Below are 20,251 nucleotides of genomic sequence, written 5' to 3'. Positions count from 1 at the left end.
AAAACAAAAACAAACACACAAAAAAACTTGAGGCACCCGGAATAAGACGTTTCAGTGTTTTTTTTTTTTTTTATCACTGTGAATCAGGCAGGACCCCTGCTAAGTGCATACCTCAGGGCTTGGGTCAGAAAAACCCGATATGCATTTTAAAAATAGCAGCCTGCCAGTTGATTTCGGTGCATCGATTCGAACACTCAGTTAAAAAGATCAATTTCGACACATTAAATAACGGCTTTCATTTGACAGAAGTTCCTTTCCACTTCGTTTTAGTCCGAGCTGCTGCACATGTTTTAAATTAGCTGCTGGCATTCTATTCAGTGCAATTTGTAATAAACTTTGTCTGGCGTCTAATTTCAGCACTCCAACACTACCCATAATTCTGTTGTATATATTGTATAAGATTTTATTCTTTTGAGTGACTTCAGTTGTGTGCTGTAATAATAGTCATTAGCCCCTTTTCAGGTATTAGTCATTATGTTTCCATTTTGTCTTTTTAATGTGGCATTCATTTTTGCACAGGCAAGGCATTTTTTCCCCTTCCGGACGCCCACAGTCCGTTTAATTTAATGCATGCATCATTTACATAATAGATGTATTTTCTCTATTCAGAGGTGGTAGTGCAGATACAGTAGTATGCAGTCATTTAGGTGATGATTAGGATTAATAAAACAGTTTCATTGATGCTTTATATCTGTAGTCTGAATCAGTATTGGATTAACGTCCATCTCTGCTTTCTTTACAGAGACGCTGTTCTTCTATGGGTACATGAATCTGAGTTCCAGCGGCCAGATGCCTGTGATGGAGGAAGTCGATAGCAGTGAGAGGTCAGAAATCTATTCCTTCAGTAAATGTCTTAATATGTATTCTCTACCTTTGACCCGTTTAGAAATGATCCTCATTCATTTAAAGATTCAGTCATGTTTGTACTCGATTGTGCATTATTGGTGCTTGAAGCTCACCTCAGTGACCTGCTTCGTTTGAAGGAGGAGAAGAATCAATCCACTTCCTTTATAATGGCTGTAGGAGAGCGTTTTTGAGCACGGGCTCATATTTCAGGGAAAAAGGAAACGTAGCCTTCCTCTCGCGGAATCGCCTTCTCCAGCTGCTCTATCTAATTACTGCTCACCCAAATTAACCTTAAGGATACCGTGACAAGTTTCATGCATCACTGCGCTGGAAGGAATTATAAAAAGCAGCAAACAGGCACAGAGGTGACCTTTAATGCTTATTAAACTCTAGACTTTTTAGGCATTTCTACGAAGTTCGGCTGCAGCTGGCATGGTGGATTGACCGTGGCTTTGGAACATTGTTGCAGGTGTCGTAGTTAATTTGCACAAAATAAACCCGTGCATTCTAATAAGGCGCCGCAAAACAGGTCGCTCATTCATGTTTCCTGGTGTGTGCGCGTCTTTCCGCGGACGCACAGCGAGGTTGAATAGTTCAGGCAGCAGTTTGGTTCCATGTGAAAGGCTATTCTAGTGTGTTTAACAAAGCTGTCAAAAATCGCCATTGATAAAACGCAGGAAGCCTGGGCTGAGCTCATGATTATCATCTCCGTGCCGCGCTCGTGCCGCGATTGTGCCTTTCTTCCTCCTTTCCTTACATTTCCATTTACATCTTTGAGCGTGGCCTATAGTGTCACCGCATGATATCGCTCCAAACCACATGTTCTCCCGCTCGCTATAGTCCACGCTTATCAGGAGAGATTTGTTTTGCCGTCTCTCAACAATATTATACAGAGCAAGATTCAATGGATTAAGGAGAAACTGCTTAAGCACAGATCGGGGCAATGTTTTTTTATGCTTTAACACTTAAAATCATTTAGTGTCCTCCAGTAAAATTGGCTCCATTGTTGAATATGAGGAGGAAAAATGGTTCCCTAACCCTAACCCAAACCCTAACCCTATTGTTTAACCTTTGATTCTATTACAAAAATACTCTACTCTTATTGATACCAAACAATTTCAAAGCCAACAGTAAAATAATTTAACTGTACGTGTGGCACAATTATTTGCACCATTTAGCCAGTAACAGCTGTGAGTCTCTTATAATGAGATTGGAGAATAATTGGCAAGACCATTTCTTCATGCGGAATCTCTCCAGATCCATTAAATGTCTCTGCTGGTGGATTTTCCACTTCAGTTTAAAAGTTTCTAATTACCAGCTTTTATTTACTAAGGGTGCATTAGTTACTATTAAGTGGAGTGTCAAAATATCTGGCAACAAAAGTGAGTACATTCTATTTTTGTCTGCTAAAATTAGTTGCTTTGTGTTCAGTTCTTTCATACTGACCACTGCATGCTCAACATGGCACCTCATGGCAAAGAACTGCTATACAAGCTGCATATCCATGTTTTCTTTCTAAATTATTGTCCCTTGAAAAGATTATAGATGGTTATAGAGATACTAGCGGAGTGAAAATCTTTCTATCTTCCAGTGTAGTGTATGATACCTGATAACCATGACTGGTTAATGAAATGAGAATAAGAAAGGGAGAAACGGTTGATAATAGCTGATTTTGTTTCCTTCCGCTGGAATATGTGCTAGGGTTAGATTTAGATGTAGGATAGCATTAATTCGATACATTACCATCCTATTTATTTATTTGGTAGATGCTTTTGCCCTACATTTGCCCTACATTTGAAGAATACAACAAGCCATTTAGCCTAAGATGGCAGTAAACACGGGGAGCTATACAAGGCTTCAATCATCGAACAAATTAGTAAAAAGCTAGTACAAAATGCTAGCCTGCTGTAAAGCTCTGACAACACTACCATATTAAACACCTTTAGGATGAGTTGGAATGCTGACTGCACCACCGGCCTCCTAATCTACATCAGTACCTGACTTTACTAACATCTTTGTGGCTGAATGAGAATATCCACAACCACAGCGTAGAGGTTATTGTAACATCAAACCGGGATTAAACGTGGAATACGATGTTCATAAAACATGTACAAATCTTATGGTCAGTTGTCGGAAGACTTTTGTCCATTTAGTGGTCCATATCTGGATTAATGTCCTACAGACATAGAGTTTGTCCGGAACATTTTCTCATGTCTCCTAACGAACTTTTATGTATGTATATTTGAGGATAGCCCATAATCATGTGTTACAACTCAGAGTCGTGCTGTAGATTTAATATGCTGTGGTATAACATGCTTTACCTTTCACTGGTTGAATAGATGGGATGCGAAGCATGTGGGAAATAAAGGAATTGTATTTTTACTAATACGTTCTTAAAAGCGCTCATCCTTTCGTAGAGAGTTCCTTAAGAAAACGTACCTGATGGGACATCCTGACAGCTGATTGGTGGAAGGGTTGGAGTGTCAGGGTAAAGAGACCTGGTGTGACTTGATGTTTGCAGGCAGGCCTGGCTTAACCCTCTGTCAGCAGCATATGCAGCAGTGTTATCTTACCTAAATGATAAGACTAAATGATGAAGCTGACAAATTGAATAGATCAATGCATGTTTTTTTTTTCTAGCATATGCTTCTGATGCTGCTATGTGCATACTTGTAAAAGTAAACACGATACATGTAATGTGTAGGAAGGATTTATGGTATGCAATCGTCCCATGGCAGAGAAGATAAGGCTAACGTGCTGCACACACGGTGTATCTGTGGTTTTATTATATACCACATGCCCACACATACACACACTGCTTTACACTGATTTACTTGAATAATTTGGACCCAGACGTGCAAACAGTTTCAAACATTTCATCTAGGCTGAAATTTCCAGGACGGTTCGAGCAGATTTAACATAGGCAGCATGCTAATGAGTCACTCTAGTCCTGCAAAACAGTCAGCCATTTTGAATCGTTTAAACATACATTTAAATCCATGCCAGTCATCCACGGAAGCCCCGCAGAGATTGCAGCATAAAAAAGACCTGTTTATTTCCTAGGACAGAAAGATGCCTCTGAATTCGGCATATACAGACAACCTGATCCCATCCCCAGGTGCGAGTTATTATCATATTTCCAAATTAATTGGCATCAATCCGTGTAGCGGGATGAGGCAAAAGCACAAATGATAATTGTCACGGAATGGATTTAGGATCGCGCGAGTGTCTCACGAGCCTGAAAAAAAAAGGAATACAAATCGGTTGACGGACATATTCCGTGTTCTCAAGGCTGCCGGGTGTTCATACGCAAATAAAACAGTAGAACACGGAGAAGCCTCAGAAACGTGGGAGCATGTCGAAGTAGTTCTTTGCCTTTTAGAACATGAACTTCACTTCCTGTCTATTCTTTCTTCCACCTGACTTATTTTCCTGATTTATTCTCTGGAACGTTTAGTAAACGGTTAGACTGCTGTGCGGAAGGAAATAACATCGCTCCGGTATGTACACAAACAGACTGATTCATCCATGTAGTCATCAGATCTGAGCATTGCACGTGTTAATAGAATAAAGAGGGGTGACAAATTTAAGGAATAATGGCGGATCTTAGAACACATCACCTCATATCAGCACAGAACATTTCTATCCTAAAATATCTGCTCAGTGAATTAGTTTTTATAATTGTGCAGGATTCAGGAAATTAAAGTGTTATGTTATAGAGGAATGCATGTAGCTGATATGGCCTCGAAAGCCCTTCCGTTAGTGTGCTGTGTGCCGTGATGTGCAGGGTCGAACTTCAACTGAAATTGCATTAAATCTGGTTGTTTTAATCAAAATATTCCTGCAAGATTTATTTACTACATTTTTTTTACTACATTTAAGTTCCCTGTTATAGGCTAACCAGCAAACCTTGGGGGGAAAAAACACAGTTTATTCTCATGAATTGCTGTTAATTCCCATATATTCCTGTAAATTCCCATATTTTTCTGTTCATTCCCATGGTAAGTTTTCCGCTTTGAACATTTCTGGAATTTCGTAACCCTAGTGTTCAGTAATTACACAAGTTGATAATGTAAGAGCTTAATACGTCATATAATAACAGCGATACCGGCTTCTTCTTTATGTTCCTGTTCTTCGATTTAGTGTAATGTCAAACAACTCGTTGTTTCATTTCATTGAGCCCATGTTAAAATCCGAATATGAATGCTGAAACAGTCTGTAGTAGCTACTGATCAACATTTTCACACAAATCGCTTCTGGCAGGTCTGCCCCTGCATGCCATCCAACTGATCCGGAATGCACAATAACGCTCTCCCCCTATTATTACACTCCCATCACTGGCCTTGCGTAGCTGTCTGAATCAGATTTAAAACCAAGATGGACTTGCATTTGCTTATAGCACTTATTACACCAGCGTCTAGCACCGGCTCAGCTAGACCCTCTGTCTCTCGATACACAAGGAAGACATGCATCAACGCTCTTCTCTGTAAAGGCATACAGGTGATGGAATGAACTTTCCCTGCATGCCCATTACTGGCTGTCTTCAAATAAAGACTAAACACCTACATACTTCTTTAAAATTAACATTCTTTTTTCTACTCTCTACCTGACCAGGGTTTTTGGACTGATGGTATTCTTACTCTCTGTCCTGCTCAACTTGAGTGTATAATAGTGTCTTCTCAATGCTAAGAATGTAAATGTTAAAAAAAACTTAATCTTTAAACTAAATCTTTTTGTGTATTTCAGAGCCAAGGTTACTGCTGATACAGCAATAAAATTGATGCAAAAATAAAAAAAAATAGAACATTATAGTACATTAAAGTCCTGCATGAGATCACAGAAATGCTGATGTGACCCAGGCAGGATTTGTGTTTTGATGCCCCTGCGTAAGTGAGTCGTTTTCTTCTTCCGTCTCCATACCCTCCTGTCCTCTACAAATGCCTCTTTCAAACCAACTACCTGCATGTCTTCCCTCACCACATCCATAAACCTCCTCTTTGGCCTTCCTCTTTTCCTCCTTCCTGGTGGCTCCATCCTCAGCATTCTCCTACCGATATACCCCATGTCCCTCCTCTGCACATGTCCAAACCATCTCAATCTCGCCTTCCTCACCTTGTCTCCAAAACGTCCTACAAGCGCCGTTCCTCTAGTAAGGGATTAGTTTTAAAAGGCATTATTAATTTAAAGTGTAAATAATAAATGCAGTGAACAAGTCCATATTTAATAGACAGCTTCACATGACCAGTTCAGTGACACGGTTGACGTTAAAATGATATAGAAGAGAGTTTGCTCTACACTAATCAGCAAGTAGCACACTTATGAACAGGGACATTATCAACAAGATAATGGACATATATATACAAGAATACATTATTATTCATTGATCATTTGTAAATGCAAATAATGCCCTTTGCTCCCTAATCAACACATTTGTACTTTATGGGTAGGTAGTTAAATTAGGCAGTTCAGACGCAAAAAAAAAAAAAATTAACAGGAAAAGAACTGATGATAAATGGCCTCATTTTATGCCGAGATCGTCACCAGACAGCGAGTGCGATGATTTCTGTGTAATTAAGGTCAAGTTTGCTCTCACCTTTTGCAGTCTAAGTGTGAAGTGTCAGATAATTAGTCTGAGCTCTAGTTTCCGTTTAAAACCCGAATGGGAGATTATTATTATTAATTTTTCCTTTTAGTGACTTGTAGGTTTTTTAGATTATTTTATGCATTTATGAACAGCCTGCAGTCTAGTAAAAATCAGCACATATCTGATCCTCTCTTATATTTCTTATTTTGCCTGTTTTTTACTGTTTAGTATGAATAAAACCAGTTTTCGTAAACATGCCACCCAGAAAAGCTTTAACTGCACATGCTGGATTTGCCAAGACAATTAAACCTTTTATGCTGCTCAGGTGCTGGCAAAGACAATTCAGTTTATTAAAAAACGATAAATAAATATATATATATATATATATATATATATATATATATATATATATATATATATATATATATATATATATATATATATATATAAAATATATAAAAAATACGTTTTTAAGTCAAGGTTCTGTTCAATTTTGGTACGGTTAGAGGAAAGTTTTTTTTTTTAATATTAACCTCATTTATTATTATCAACAATTGTGAACATCAACAACTTTTAACGAAAACAATTTTAAATAAAATGGCAGCTTGTTTATATAATATAAAAATATTTTAGATTTTATAAAAATGAAATACAATAAATATAAATCAATTAAATCAAATTAATGCAATACAATTTTTATTATATTGATTCAATTGAGTAATCACTTATATTAGCACAAATTAAATTAATAAAATTAAATGAAATAAATAGATATAAAATGAAATAGTTTACATTTTGATAGACCCCATTTGGGTCCACTTAACTGTTCCACTTATTGCAGCATACTTTAACAAATTCCTTCCATCCTTCATTCATTCACTCCCTCGATATGTGGAATTGTACGGACTAACTCTAGTTTCTTTTTTTTTTTTTTTTTACCAATGCCATTGTTTGTTTTCACGTTCAATAATAATAATAATAATTATAAAAATGCACTCAAAGTGTGAGGCGGAGACTAAACAAACTTGCTGTCCGCCACTTAATACGTTCCTGCGGGACTACAGATTTGAACTATGGTCGTGTACCGTTTCACCCCTAATCTATATATATATACAGACAATCCCCGATAATTCGTGGCTCGGAAAATTGTTCGGGAACTATTTAACAGCACATTGTGGATTATCTTATAATTGGCGGGAATCCGCAGCATGACCGAATGTTCAGGAACTTTAGGAATAACATTTTAAACTATGTTTTAACTAATTTTATAAAAACAATTTTAAACACATTATTGTATTAAAGTGACATAATATGTAGATCAAGTTACTAAGGTACCAAAGGGTCTGCAAGGGTACATCCAAAATTCGCAGATTTTCTTAGAATGTAGCCCTCATGAGTTCCGGGGGACCACTGCATAGACATAACATAATGATCCATGAAGTGAATTAAACTGATTATCTCTACGTCATAGCACCTGTTAGTGAGTGGGATTTATTAGGCAGCAAATGAACATTTTGTCCTTAAAGTTGATGTGTTAAATGGGGAAACGTGAGGATTTGAGTGACGAGGTCCAAATTGTGATGGTTAGACGACTAAGTCAGAGCATCTCCAAAACTGCAGCTCTTGTGGCCTGCAGTGGTCAGTAGCTATCACAAGTGGTCCAAGGTATGAACAGTGGTGAACCGGCGCAAGGGGCAAAAAAACAGCAACATCCTGTACATTTGTGTTCCTCCAACTTTACAATTGTGCACTTAAAAACATGGCCGGAAAAGTATGGTATAATTTTGTCCATATAGTATGTGTACAAATTTAGGGATTCATTTTAATAAAACTTGCTTAAATATTTTTTTTGTCCTGTGTCGTATTTCTCTTAAAGCTGTTATCCCTTGTAACCTTTCCGGGTTCCGGCTTGTTGTTGTTGCAATGGCTCTAATGTGATTGGCACAAAGGCCACTAAATGATTCAAATGCGACATTTGTTTTGAGCCTCCTGCACAGAGCTGAGCTGCTCCGTGGCCTATCTAACGCTGGAGCTTGTGCAGTAGCTGACCTGAGGGCAGCTCACTTAAAGCTTTGATTACGCTGCTGTGTGGTGATTACACCATCAGCTCCGGAGCACACGAGGGGTGAGAGGTTTTAGCTGTCATCACAAATCACACACATGTGACCGTGTCTGCACATGTTGTTCCCATCACACACTCCAGTCTTACGCTCACAGCGAGGGAATGGAATTTGTAAGAAAGAATTTTGTTTGCTTAAAGTCACAGTGATGTGAAAAGGGAAAAGATTATTATGTCAGAAGAGCATATTCTTTTTAATAATATGATGTTCCTGAGCAGCTGTCAGGAATCTGATATTGATACTGACCCTCAAACTGACCCTGATATACTTTGTAGCAGCAATTAACAATTTGCATTTGTTCACATGCAACAGGTCAGATACATCAAACATCACAACTTGATAATGACAAAAGCTGTAACTATACAGGGGGCAGTGGTGGACAGTAGCAAAGTAAATGGAATTTGTACTGTACTCATGTAGTTCTTTTTGTTTATCTGTACTTTACTGAAGTATTTCCATTTAGAGACACTTTCACTTTACTACATAAAAAGTCAAAAATCTTTTTTTTTTTTTTTTTGCAAAATCAATCGTTCTTTTTTATTTGTAAGTGGATAAAAACCTAACCGGTTAACCACACAGCAAGCAGTAATCAGGGTCGAGCGTGAGCTCCGTTTCGAACTACCGTAGTTTTGATTGGCACTTGGTGGCATCTACATATCACCAACATACAGTTCAGCATCAGTTCAACAGCCAGCAGAACATTTTGAGAGGAATAAATGGTGCAAGGATCTCCTGACTCGAACTCGCCACAACTTTATGGGACTTTATTTGCACAATTCTTTTGAAGTAGTTTTGTATTCATGATCATTTTAATACATAAGAATCAGTGTTTGACTCTGGCAAAAATAAAAGAGGGCATTATAGCCATAATAAATCATAGACATTCGAAGGAAAATTATTTTGTAATTTTACTCAAGTAAAAGTTTAAAGGCAACACTTTTTTTTACTGGAGTAATATTTTACAGAGTGTATCTCTACTTTTACACAACTACATGGTTTGTGTACTTTGTCCACTACTGACTGTGACAGACAGGAGCTGCAACCAGTCATTACACAACTGTAAAGTGATTTAGCTAGAAATCGCATAACAACCGTCTAGCGACTACCACAAGGTCTGTGATTCTCTGTATTTAGAGATTTTGAACTTTATATGAAAATGAAAATGTGTCATCCAGGGCTTATTGTTTAGATTTTTAACTGCCATACTTACAATTTTTGTTCTGTGTTTCACAGGCTGGAGAACTGAGAACATTGATTCAATTGTAAATGACTCATCTGATGGGCCACTTCTAGACAATATTTATTTTGAAATCCCTTCCTTTTGCAATACACTCAGGCAATTACTTGGGCTATGTCATAAACTGCATTCTACCATACTTTATATACTTTATCAGTACAAAGTCGGCATCATTACTATTTAGGCACATGACCAAGTGCGATTTGAGCGCAGTAATCTAAGAGCAATCCATAATGTGCACGTAACGTAGTTTGTAGTGACACTTTTCTACCATATTCTACCCGAGTTTAATTGGGCTGAATGTGATTGCTCAGCATAACAGGAAAATGGTGACTTACTCTAACAGGATGAAATTATCTTTGGTAGAATTGTTGTGTATTTTTCAAAGATGTATCAGGGTGTGAGTAGAGGATGGTGTTGAGGGAGGGGCAGAGACTAGGCTTCCTGTTTTCATTCCTTGAGATCTGATTTTTTATTATTTGTCAGCACACTTAAGCTGCATCCTCATTATCTCTGACAGACGGCTTCTTAACTCTCTCTCACACACACACACACACACACACACACACACACACACACACACACACACACACCATGCTTTTCATGCTTATCTTTCTATCCAGTGCTTACATGATGGTATCGGCTTGTGGCAGAAATCTTTTATCAGGTCAATCTATCAAATGCAACCATTTACACTATCCATAGTTGCAACCAAGCTGAGCAACGTGCCTTCAATTTTTACAGTATAAGATAAGTATCACATATCGGGTTGCCATTTCATCATTGGACCATAAAACAAACCTTAAAATGTCAATCAGCAGATCCACACTGTTTTTAATCAGGCATTAGTAAGTGCCACATGATTGATTGCTGTCAAATAAGTCCTTATCATTTCTATGTTGCCACAGCAACGGCTTGCCGAAGAGAGTTGCTCTCATCAGCTTCCTGTCGCTGGTCATGCTTATGAGCGTCCTGGGAAACCTACTGGTCATGGTGGCCGTCTGCAAGGACCGGCAGCTCAGGTCAGAGTCCCTCCTCTGATACTTTCTTTTTCTCCTTTTCATCTGTTAACCTTACAGGAATGCTTCAATTTATATGATTAATATTTTTTTTACGTATATTACTGCATATGAATAGAAATTAGTTTTGTGAAAAAATTTAAATTAGGTTCAGAATAGAATTTAGATTCATCATAAAATATAGACAAAACATGATTTATTTTTTTATGTGCACCAATCACCAGTTTGGTACACATTTTATATATATATATATATATATATATATATATATATATATATATAAATAACTGCATTTAAAATGAAATGTTTTTTTCCTTTTAAATCTCCATCCTACAAAAAAAAAAAAAAAAAAAACGTCAAAACAATCTGAAAGCACTAGAATGAGCACGCTGAAGCAGTGATACAATGTCACAAACTGTTTTGTCAGTCGTGAGGAGCATGTGTATTGAGCGATAGATGAGGTGAACTACTGCCTACCCTCGAATACAAAGTACCCAAAAATCTCCACTTGCAGTTGGATCTGTATCACCGGAGCAGTGGATTTGAGAGTGTAGTATGTGTCATATTTATGAAGGTGTAATAAAATAATTAAGTGAAATTAGATTGCATGCATGAAAGGAAATAAGAAATGATAGGCCACAAAGTGATGAGCAGTCATTAAAAAAAAAAACAAACAAAAAAAACAGGCACTTATAGCTCATTCGTAACAAACGCAACCAGTACAATAGGGTTTTTGTGTACTCATAAAATTTTGGATGTTTGGTTGTAAAAACTTGTTGAAACAAACTAAAAAAAATCAACAAAAAAAACTTGTTTTCCTACACTACGGTGCATCCGGAAAGTTTTCTCTGTCACTTTTTTCACATTTTGTAATGTTACAGTCTTATTCCAAAATGGATATAATTACTAATTTTCCTCAAAATTCGACTAACAATAGCCCGTAAAGTGTTTGAAATCTTTGCAAATTTATTACAAATAAAAAGTAAAAAAAAAAAAATTACATGTACACAAGCTTTTGCGCTGTGAATACTTTCCAGATGCACTGTATATGGAAAAAAAGTATTGGGACACCTGACCAGTGCTTCTCCAGACTGTTAGCACAAAGCTGGATTCACACAATTGTACAGGACTTTTTTGGATGCGATATAATACAATTTTGCGTTCACTTGAACTTGGAAACCCAAACCTGTTCCAGCATAGCGATGCCCCTGTGCAAAAAGCGAGCTCCATGAAGATATGATGTGCATGGTTTGGAGAGGGACATCTCCTGTTATAGAGCTCTGACCTCATCCTTATTGAACACCTTTGTGATGAATTGAAATGCTAACTGCACCCCAGACTTCTTCACCTTACCTATATCAGTACCTGACTTTGCTAAAGCCCTTGTGGCTGATCTAGTGGAACATCTTCCCAGAAGAGTGGAGGGAATTATAAGAGCATATTGAGACTGAATGTCGAATGCGATGCTCAAAAAGCACTATAGCACTTTACGGCAATATAGTGTATAAGTGACAGATGAAACAACCACAACAGATGCTCCATTTAGTCAGTCATGATAAGTGGTTATTTTATTTATTATTGTTAGACGGATATATTTTTTGGTGCAAATCTGTTCAACAAGGATGCGTCCAAATGAAACGTTTATGTAACGTATGAACCTCGTCCACACTTGTACATGTCATGTGGTGTGAGCAGGACAGGGCTTCTGGGATCTTTTGTCATGGAGTGTCCACTAGAACTTAAAGTACTATTGTGTATTTTTGCTTGAATGAAAATGGCTGTTTGACCAGACTGGACAGGGTTAGAGAGTTTCTGAGCACCTAATCAAAAGCAAAAAAAAACTTTGCTTTAGCTAGATACAGTATGATGATTATTTGACCCCATCTTTTCCGAGAAGGCCCCAAGTCCCTCACATCAGAGAATAGCACTGTGTCTAAAGTATCAACACTCTGGTTGTGTGGAGAACGCCATTATATGAACGATTTTCTCAGTCACCATTGCAAGCTACACATGTAATGTAAGGTCACCTCATTCTTTCATAGCCGGAGGAACCCGGAATTTTAGCCAGAGGGTAAAAGGTAGCGATTTCAGCATTCTCAGTAGACGGCTCTTTGAAGTACACTCTTGGTGGCTTTTCAATGAGCTTCTTCAGCCTTGCATGTCATGTCTGTTAAAGTCAAGTCAAAGTTTTCCCCTTTCGCTTTTCAATGCTTCCCCATTATATCCGATTATATGCTATTTTTTGTACATTCAAGTGTCTTCATTTGCTCTTAATTTTTTCGAACCATTCTAAAGATAAGTATACAAAATAAATCAGTAAATAAATGTATCTTTCTGTAAAATCGTATGAATGCCATATTTGTTCAAAAGATTTAAAAGATGGGCTAAGACGTGTCATCAAGCAGTATTTTTTTAAAGGAAAAAAGTACATGAATTTCAAAAAGTGTAAGAAAATCCTTTCTTTTTCAAGCCTGCAGCATTTTCTGAAAGTACTTTAGTGTTATTTTTAGATCACACTTCATTTAAAAATCTTTTGTTAGCTCTCGAATTGGGCTCATTATCAGCCTAATGAACCGACTGAAAGTACCCATCTTCAGTCCTGAAGAGCCGCCACAGAGTTAAACATAGTGTTTACATTGCTATAGCACACCTGATTCAATCTGAGCTAATTATGTCATTATTTTAGCTTTTGATCAAATGAACTAGTCACAGTGATGCAGCGTGTAGCTTTGCTGCCTCATAGCTTTGTGGTATCTCTTTATCTGTTTATCGTCAGCTCTGGGAAAAACTGACAGGTTTTAAACAAACAAAACCCAGCTTTATTGTGCCACATTCAGGTTATTATTTTCACTTTACATTACATTAGATATAATTATGATAGAAGTGTATCTGCAAGAGTGAAAGGAAAAGTTTATAGGACTGTGGTGAGACCTGCGATGTTGTCTGGTTTAGAGACAGTGGCATTGAGTAAAAGACAGGAGGTTGAGCTGGAGGTAGCAGAGCTGAAAATTTCGAGGTTTTCGTTGCGTGTGACGAGGATGGACACGATTATAAAGGAGTTTATTAGGGGGACAGCGCATGTAGGATGTTTTGGAGACAAGGTGAGGGAGGCAAGATTGAGATGGTTTGGACATGTGCAGAGGAGGGACATGGGGTATTTCGGTAGGAGAATGCTGAGGATGGAGCCCCCAGAAAGGAGGAAAAGAGGAAGGCCAAACAGGAGGTTTATGGATGTGGTGAAAGAGACAGATGTAGAGGACATCTAGAGGAGATGGATGATCCGCTGTGGCGACCCCTAATGGGAGAAGCCAAAAGAAGAAGAAGAAGATTACAGTATATATAAATGTACCAGCAAACTGTCTTGTGGCAGTGTCTTTTCCACTTTTATCCTATTTGCAGCTCACTGAAACAGAGAATGCTCATTAGTAGAAATTGCACACACATGTTCGATCGTTACCACTCACTTTCTCTGGTTACACCCTCAGTTCACAGACCCTCACTCAAACATGCCCAGGCCCACGCCATAATATCCCTGTCTGTCTGTCTGTCTGTCCGTCCATCCATCCATCCATCCATCCATCCATCCATCCATCCATCCATCTATCACATTTTTTTAACTTAGCAAAAGGAACCAACACAGAGTTAGTAAGCAATATATATTGCACTGATCACGTGATATATACTGAATAGGAAAATACTAAATATTCCTTTATATTAGATTAAAAAAAAATATGTACCATTAAATATATTCATAAATATTTAACTTATTTCAAGCTTGAAATAATATCATTCCATTGGCACAGACATAAAAATGTTTAAATATCTGGCTTATTGTAATTTGATAACAGGAGATTTTATATAATGCTATAAATACTATATATATATTTGACTAAATTATATGACTAGAAAAAGGTATATACAGCAAATATGACTATATACATGTAGATATCTTCACATATATTTGATCTCCTTTTGCCCACTTCGAATGGCATAATAATATTTGAATTATGCAAAAAAAAAAAAAAAAAAAAAAAAAAAAAACAGTTCCACCTCAGTCTTTATGTAATTTATATATACAAAGGCTACACACTTCTGTTCAACTTGCAAGTGTTGGGAGGTGAGAAAATGAAGATAAATCATGGCAGATCTTTTTCCACCAAAAAAAAACCCTACAATTACCTGGTTGCTAAATTGTTGCACACACCCTTATTTATAATGGCGCATGCGACTGGGCTCAGAGTGAATCAATCACAATTCAAAATCATGTCCAGCAGCAATTATCATGCACCTGTCGTTAATGAAGTGAAACCGATTCGTTCAAAGTATAGATCAGCCTTTTTTCTGTTTATCATCTTTTTTTTCTTGGTTTTATAATTTGCATCACAAAACCTGTGTTTTTAACAGGTGTAGGTATACTTTGATACCAACTGCACTAGGCTTGTAAAAAAAGTGCGTATATCATGTGACAGTGGGCCAAACATTATACTGTAGGTAGATCCCAGAGACAGGAAACAGTCTTAGAGAATTGTTTTTAAACGAGCTTCATGGCTGTTAGTGCTGTATAAGCCATCTGGCATCATTATGCTTTAACAATGGGCTTTTAATAATAAGGCTTCTGTAAACACTGACATATCATCTGATGCCATAATTATCCAATGTCAAATAGTCATCAGATGTGCAGTGGTAAATGAAAACTGTCAATACACTTCATGTTTTCATTCTTGCACAGATGCATATTGTTAGCCGGCAGCTGGTAGTGCATTTTAATGCCGTGAGTACGAACAAACTACCGAGCGATTAGAATCTGTTTAGAGGTTTTCACGTGGCTATATATAGCAGTCACAGTCCACTCAGTCATTTTGAATAGTTATTAATGGCGAGCCAAAGTTTCTGGTCTTTCTCAAGCACTGTGTGAGAGGTTATGATATTTTATACAGAGATGCGCGCACACACTTTTTTTTATCATGCAGCTCATACCTCACTTTCTTACTTATATACATGTAAAGTGGCTTGAGGGAGGAAATGAATTTCCTTTTTATAAAAGAGTCACCCCTTCACTCCTCCAGGTAAGGAACTTTTGTCTGGTATTGCTTAATATTATTTCTGTTTTTATGCTTTATGTCCATTATTCATTGCCTTGTATTGTTGCACGAAGAACATCTGCTGATGAATGACTCTGAACAGGTTTTTATTAGTGCCATATTCCTTATTGAAAGAGAAATAAGTTAAATAAAATATTCCAGTTTTATATTATATCATGCTTGAGGTCAGGGGTGACTGAATTGGTTTGTGAAGTAGTGTCAAGAAGGATGTATCTGAGACATGATGTATAGTATGTCCCATCTAATCTTATGTCTGCATGGTCAAGTTGTTTCCTTTACTGTTTGTTTACCGCTTCCTACCCACAAAGCCAACTATCTGCTTGTGAGGTTAAAGGCTGATGCGCATCCTCTTCCTCTTTTCAAACCAGTGATCTTGCAGCGTAACAGGGCAGCATAACAGCCTACCTGCCCTCTTCCGCATACCTGACCTCACACGTGCCCTCAGTTGGCTCATGTGGGAAAGCAAGAGTATATCATCCCTCCCACCCAGAGAGCAGGGCCAATTTTGCTGTCTTGACTCCTGGCCATGGATGTCATCTCCTGACAACTGGGCAAACGCTTTTCTGTTGCACCACCAAAATTATTGCTTTTTGAAACCTCCACCTTTTCCATGTTACTGTTTTTTTTACTGAGTTCATAAGCAGGTCAACATATTTTAACTTTGACTTTGGGATGCCTATTAGAGGTTTAAAGTAATCAAATGAATATAATATCCAGCCTCTGTTTTCATTCTGATTATGCTGCTCTTAAACAAAAAAACAATATGCAAAATAAATGGTTTAATCGTTCAAACATTAATAGCGTGTTTACACTAGATTGCCTAAAGTTGTGTTTTCGAGCTGCGCATACCACATTTAGTCCCAATTTGCTCTTCTATTTCCCTCCACTCTTCTGGGAAGATGTTCCGCTAGATTTTGGAGTGTGCTTGTGGAAATTTGTGTTCATAGGCCACAAGGGTGTTAGTAAAATCAGTTAGGGATTTAGGTGAGGTGAGGAGGCCTGGGGTGCAGTCAGTGTCCACATTCATCCCAAAGGTGTTCAGCAGGGTTGAGGTCAGAGCTCTATAGCAAGAGATTTTCCATTCCAAACCATATACATCATATCTTCATGGAACTCACTTTGTGCACAGGGGCATCGCCATGCTGGACCAGGTTTGGGCTTCCAAGTTCAAGGGAATGTAAAAATGTATTATACCGCATCCAAGTGTCCCAATACTCTTTTTAATATATGTGCATGTGTTGCCATTTTTAGATGCCCATTATCTCTCTATGAGCTCAGCATAAAAGAGTTTTGTTTTGCTTTGTAAAAATCAAGAGTTATTGTCTGATATATATTAAGATTGTAATCTAGAGTACCAGTGTAGATTTATTAATTGCTAGAGACTCTTTTGTATGTCGCTCTGGACAAGGGCGTCTGCTAAATGCCGCAAATGCAAATGTGATGTAAATGCAAATGCAAATGTTTTCTTCCATCTATTCTAATCAAATGTAAAATACTTATATAAAGCCTGTGTTTCTTTTTAGGAAAATTAAGACCAATTACTTCATAGTGTCGCTGGCCTTTGCCGACCTACTGGTATCAGTGCTTGTGATGCCGTTCGGGGCCATCGAGCTCATCCATCAGAACTGGATCTACGGCGAGACGTTCTGCCTCGTTCGCACCTCGCTGGACGTTCTACTCACCACTGCCTCCATCCTGCACCTGTGCTGTATATCTCTGGACAGGTGAGACACACATTCTCACACACCCACGCACACACGTCTCCACAACCTCCAAACACTGTTCGACTTTTTACCAGGCGAGCACGGAGAGACGGGCATAAAGATGCATAATAAGTCTCTCAGGTGCCTCCGACTGTTTCTCGCAGGACACGAGGAGAATTCCGTAATAAGCCGTTGTCATGGCAGTCGTGCAGCGTTTAGTCATAAAAGCGTTGGCAAATCAGGCTTAAATTTCGTGAAGATATGCGTAGGGCATGTTGTCACTGTTTCCATGGTGACTTTAGTGTGACTCAAGCTGACTGGTGTATTCAGCTGCTAAATCAGACCTAACACTGTGATTACGAAGCCAATTACAGTCCACAGGATACTTCGAGGGGAATCCAAAGGCGTATCGTTATCACAGCTCTTAATTTTCTTTATAATCTTGGTAATGTCAAAGATTTATGTATAAAATTCATTCAAATTAGATTTGATGTCTCCTGATATTCGCACTTAACTCAAAGACATGTCAGTTGCAGTAAAATAGGGTACTAATAGAATAAATAATGGCTAATTGCCCATATAAACATGAGGTATATAGTTAAAGCATTATGTTTTTTTTTTGTTTTTCATAACAATGTGATGCAACACTGTGCAACTAAACAAAATGTAAGGTGGTGGTAAAAAATACATTATTAAAATAAATAGGTGGTAAATAAGAGTTAAATGCACCACTATAAGACTACTACAGGGATCTAAAGACATACATAAAACATGGGCAAAGAATAAATTATAAATGAGAGAAATAAAAAGACCATTACATAAAGAACAATGCAGTGAATCAGATATGTGCATTAGTCACATAGTGTAGTTTTTGCTTGACATGCCAGTGTCAGTGGCATAACAACACTCTAATATTTATACTCTATTGTGCACTGTACTTTATTTTCATTCAAACATAAATTATATACATAAATTCCATCAAATACAAAGCCAGTGATTAGTAACTTTTCCAAGGTAAAGCATTTACATTGAGCACTACATCCTAAAACCACTTTATTAGGAACCCTGTACACCTGCTGATTCCCACAATCACAATTGGGCAGCTGAAGACTTTGTAGTTTTAGTGAGCCTGTCCCTCATGTAGCCTCAGATTCCTCTTTTTGGCAGACAGGAGCGGATCTCAGTGTGATTGTCTGCTGCTGTGACCTATTCTCCTCAAGGTCTGACTGTGCTGTGCATTCTAAGCTGCTTTTCTGCTCAACACAGTTGTCACGAGTTGTTATTTAAGTTACTGTACACTTGTCGGCTCAAACCGGGCTGGGTATTCTCCTCTGACCTCGCTCATCAGCAGGACGTTTTCGCTGGCAGAACTGTGGCTCCATCACTGTCTCACTAGTAGAGATAAGGTCTAGAGAAGGTCTGTCGAGCGTGAAAAGATCAGCAAACACCTTTCAAGAATTAAGTTTCGGCACCAGTCTTTGAGTTTAGAGCTTTCTGAGTTTACAGCCTGTACCCGCATGCTTTTAAATCATCGTTCTGGTGCTGCATTATTGTCTGATTGGATGATTGCATGATTGAGTAGGTGTTCTTAATACAGAATTATGGCTGAAAAATTACTAAAAAAACACATCTGCAAAAGTATCAAAAAAGTTCCAAAAGGTTTTAGGGTTTAAAAAGTTTTACATTCTCTGTTCTAAGTTGTTCTAAGTGTTCTAACTAAATCATTTTACACAGGTCTTAATTTTCCGATGTCCATGTTACACTACCTTTAATACTCATTGAAATGTTCCCACAGAAATTATTTTTTTGTATTTATTTGTTAGTTATCCATGGTGTTGTAGTTCTTTCTTTTGCTAGCCCAAATATAATTAGCTGTATTACGACTGCAAATAAAACAACTTGCAATGGCCAGTCAGCTTTCTGTTATTGGTGCAAATCTCTCTTGGATTGTACCACAGATGTATGTTTCAGCAATTGGGAAGTGCAAGTTTAGCGATACTTGGCTTGAAAAAAAAATGGTTTGGTTACATTGTATCTGTGTGTGCTTTTGATGTCATGATATAGGTCTTAAATTTCATTCTCAATGGTGTTAAAAAGGTCTTCTGACTTTTTGAAACCTGCAAAAATCCTGTATTGTTTCCTCTTGAATCTGATGGATCAAATATTCTCATTTTCAATGTGTAGTTATATAATGTACAGTCATCCCTTAGCATTATAGGTGGTCCTTTTTTTTTGTTTTCTCCACTTCAGCTTTTATAAAAATGTAACTGATTATCATTATCACTGCTCTGTCTCACACATTAACTTAAAGATGACATGTCTGAACCTGTTGCAGCAAAACACAGTCATTGTCTCATTTCCTATCTTGTGTGCCGGAGTGCCAAATCAATTCAACACGAACTGTTGCACAGGGTCCTGGTGGCTCTTGCTGAATAAGCACAAGCATTGCACTCATCTAGGGCTGCAACTAACGATTATTTTGTTAATTAATTAATCGGCCAGATTTTTTCTTCTTCAATTAATCGATTAATCAGATTAAGATACAGTGAAGAAAATAAGTATTTGAACACCCTGCTATTTTGCAAGTTCTCCCACTTAGAAATCATGGAGGGGTCTGAAATTGTCATCGTAGGTGCATGT

General features: G+C 37.7%; 1 protein-coding gene across 3 annotated transcripts in view; it reads left to right on the top strand.

Moving 5' to 3' along the window:
* The window catches only part of htr4 (5-hydroxytryptamine receptor 4), an 88,952-nt gene that overhangs the window by 19,916 nt on the left and 48,785 nt on the right, over positions 1-20,251 (top strand). For all 3 annotated transcript variants that reach the window (XR_006925932.1, XM_046850325.1, XM_046850324.1), the window contains exons 2-4: positions 743-824; positions 10,696-10,809; positions 17,432-17,632. Coding sequence is in view for 2 of the 3 variants with exons in the window: in XM_046850325.1 (XP_046706281.1) it covers positions 743-824; positions 10,696-10,809; positions 17,432-17,632 (397 nt within the window). In the remaining variant the exon portion in view is untranslated. The remainder of the gene's footprint in view (positions 1-742; positions 825-10,695; positions 10,810-17,431; positions 17,633-20,251) is intronic.

The sequence above is a fragment of the Silurus meridionalis genome, chromosome 5 (assembly GCF_014805685.1).
Source record: "Silurus meridionalis isolate SWU-2019-XX chromosome 5, ASM1480568v1, whole genome shotgun sequence".
Taxonomy (NCBI): Eukaryota; Metazoa; Chordata; class Actinopteri; order Siluriformes; family Siluridae; genus Silurus; species Silurus meridionalis.
This window is presented reverse-complemented; position numbering and strand designations above follow the sequence as displayed.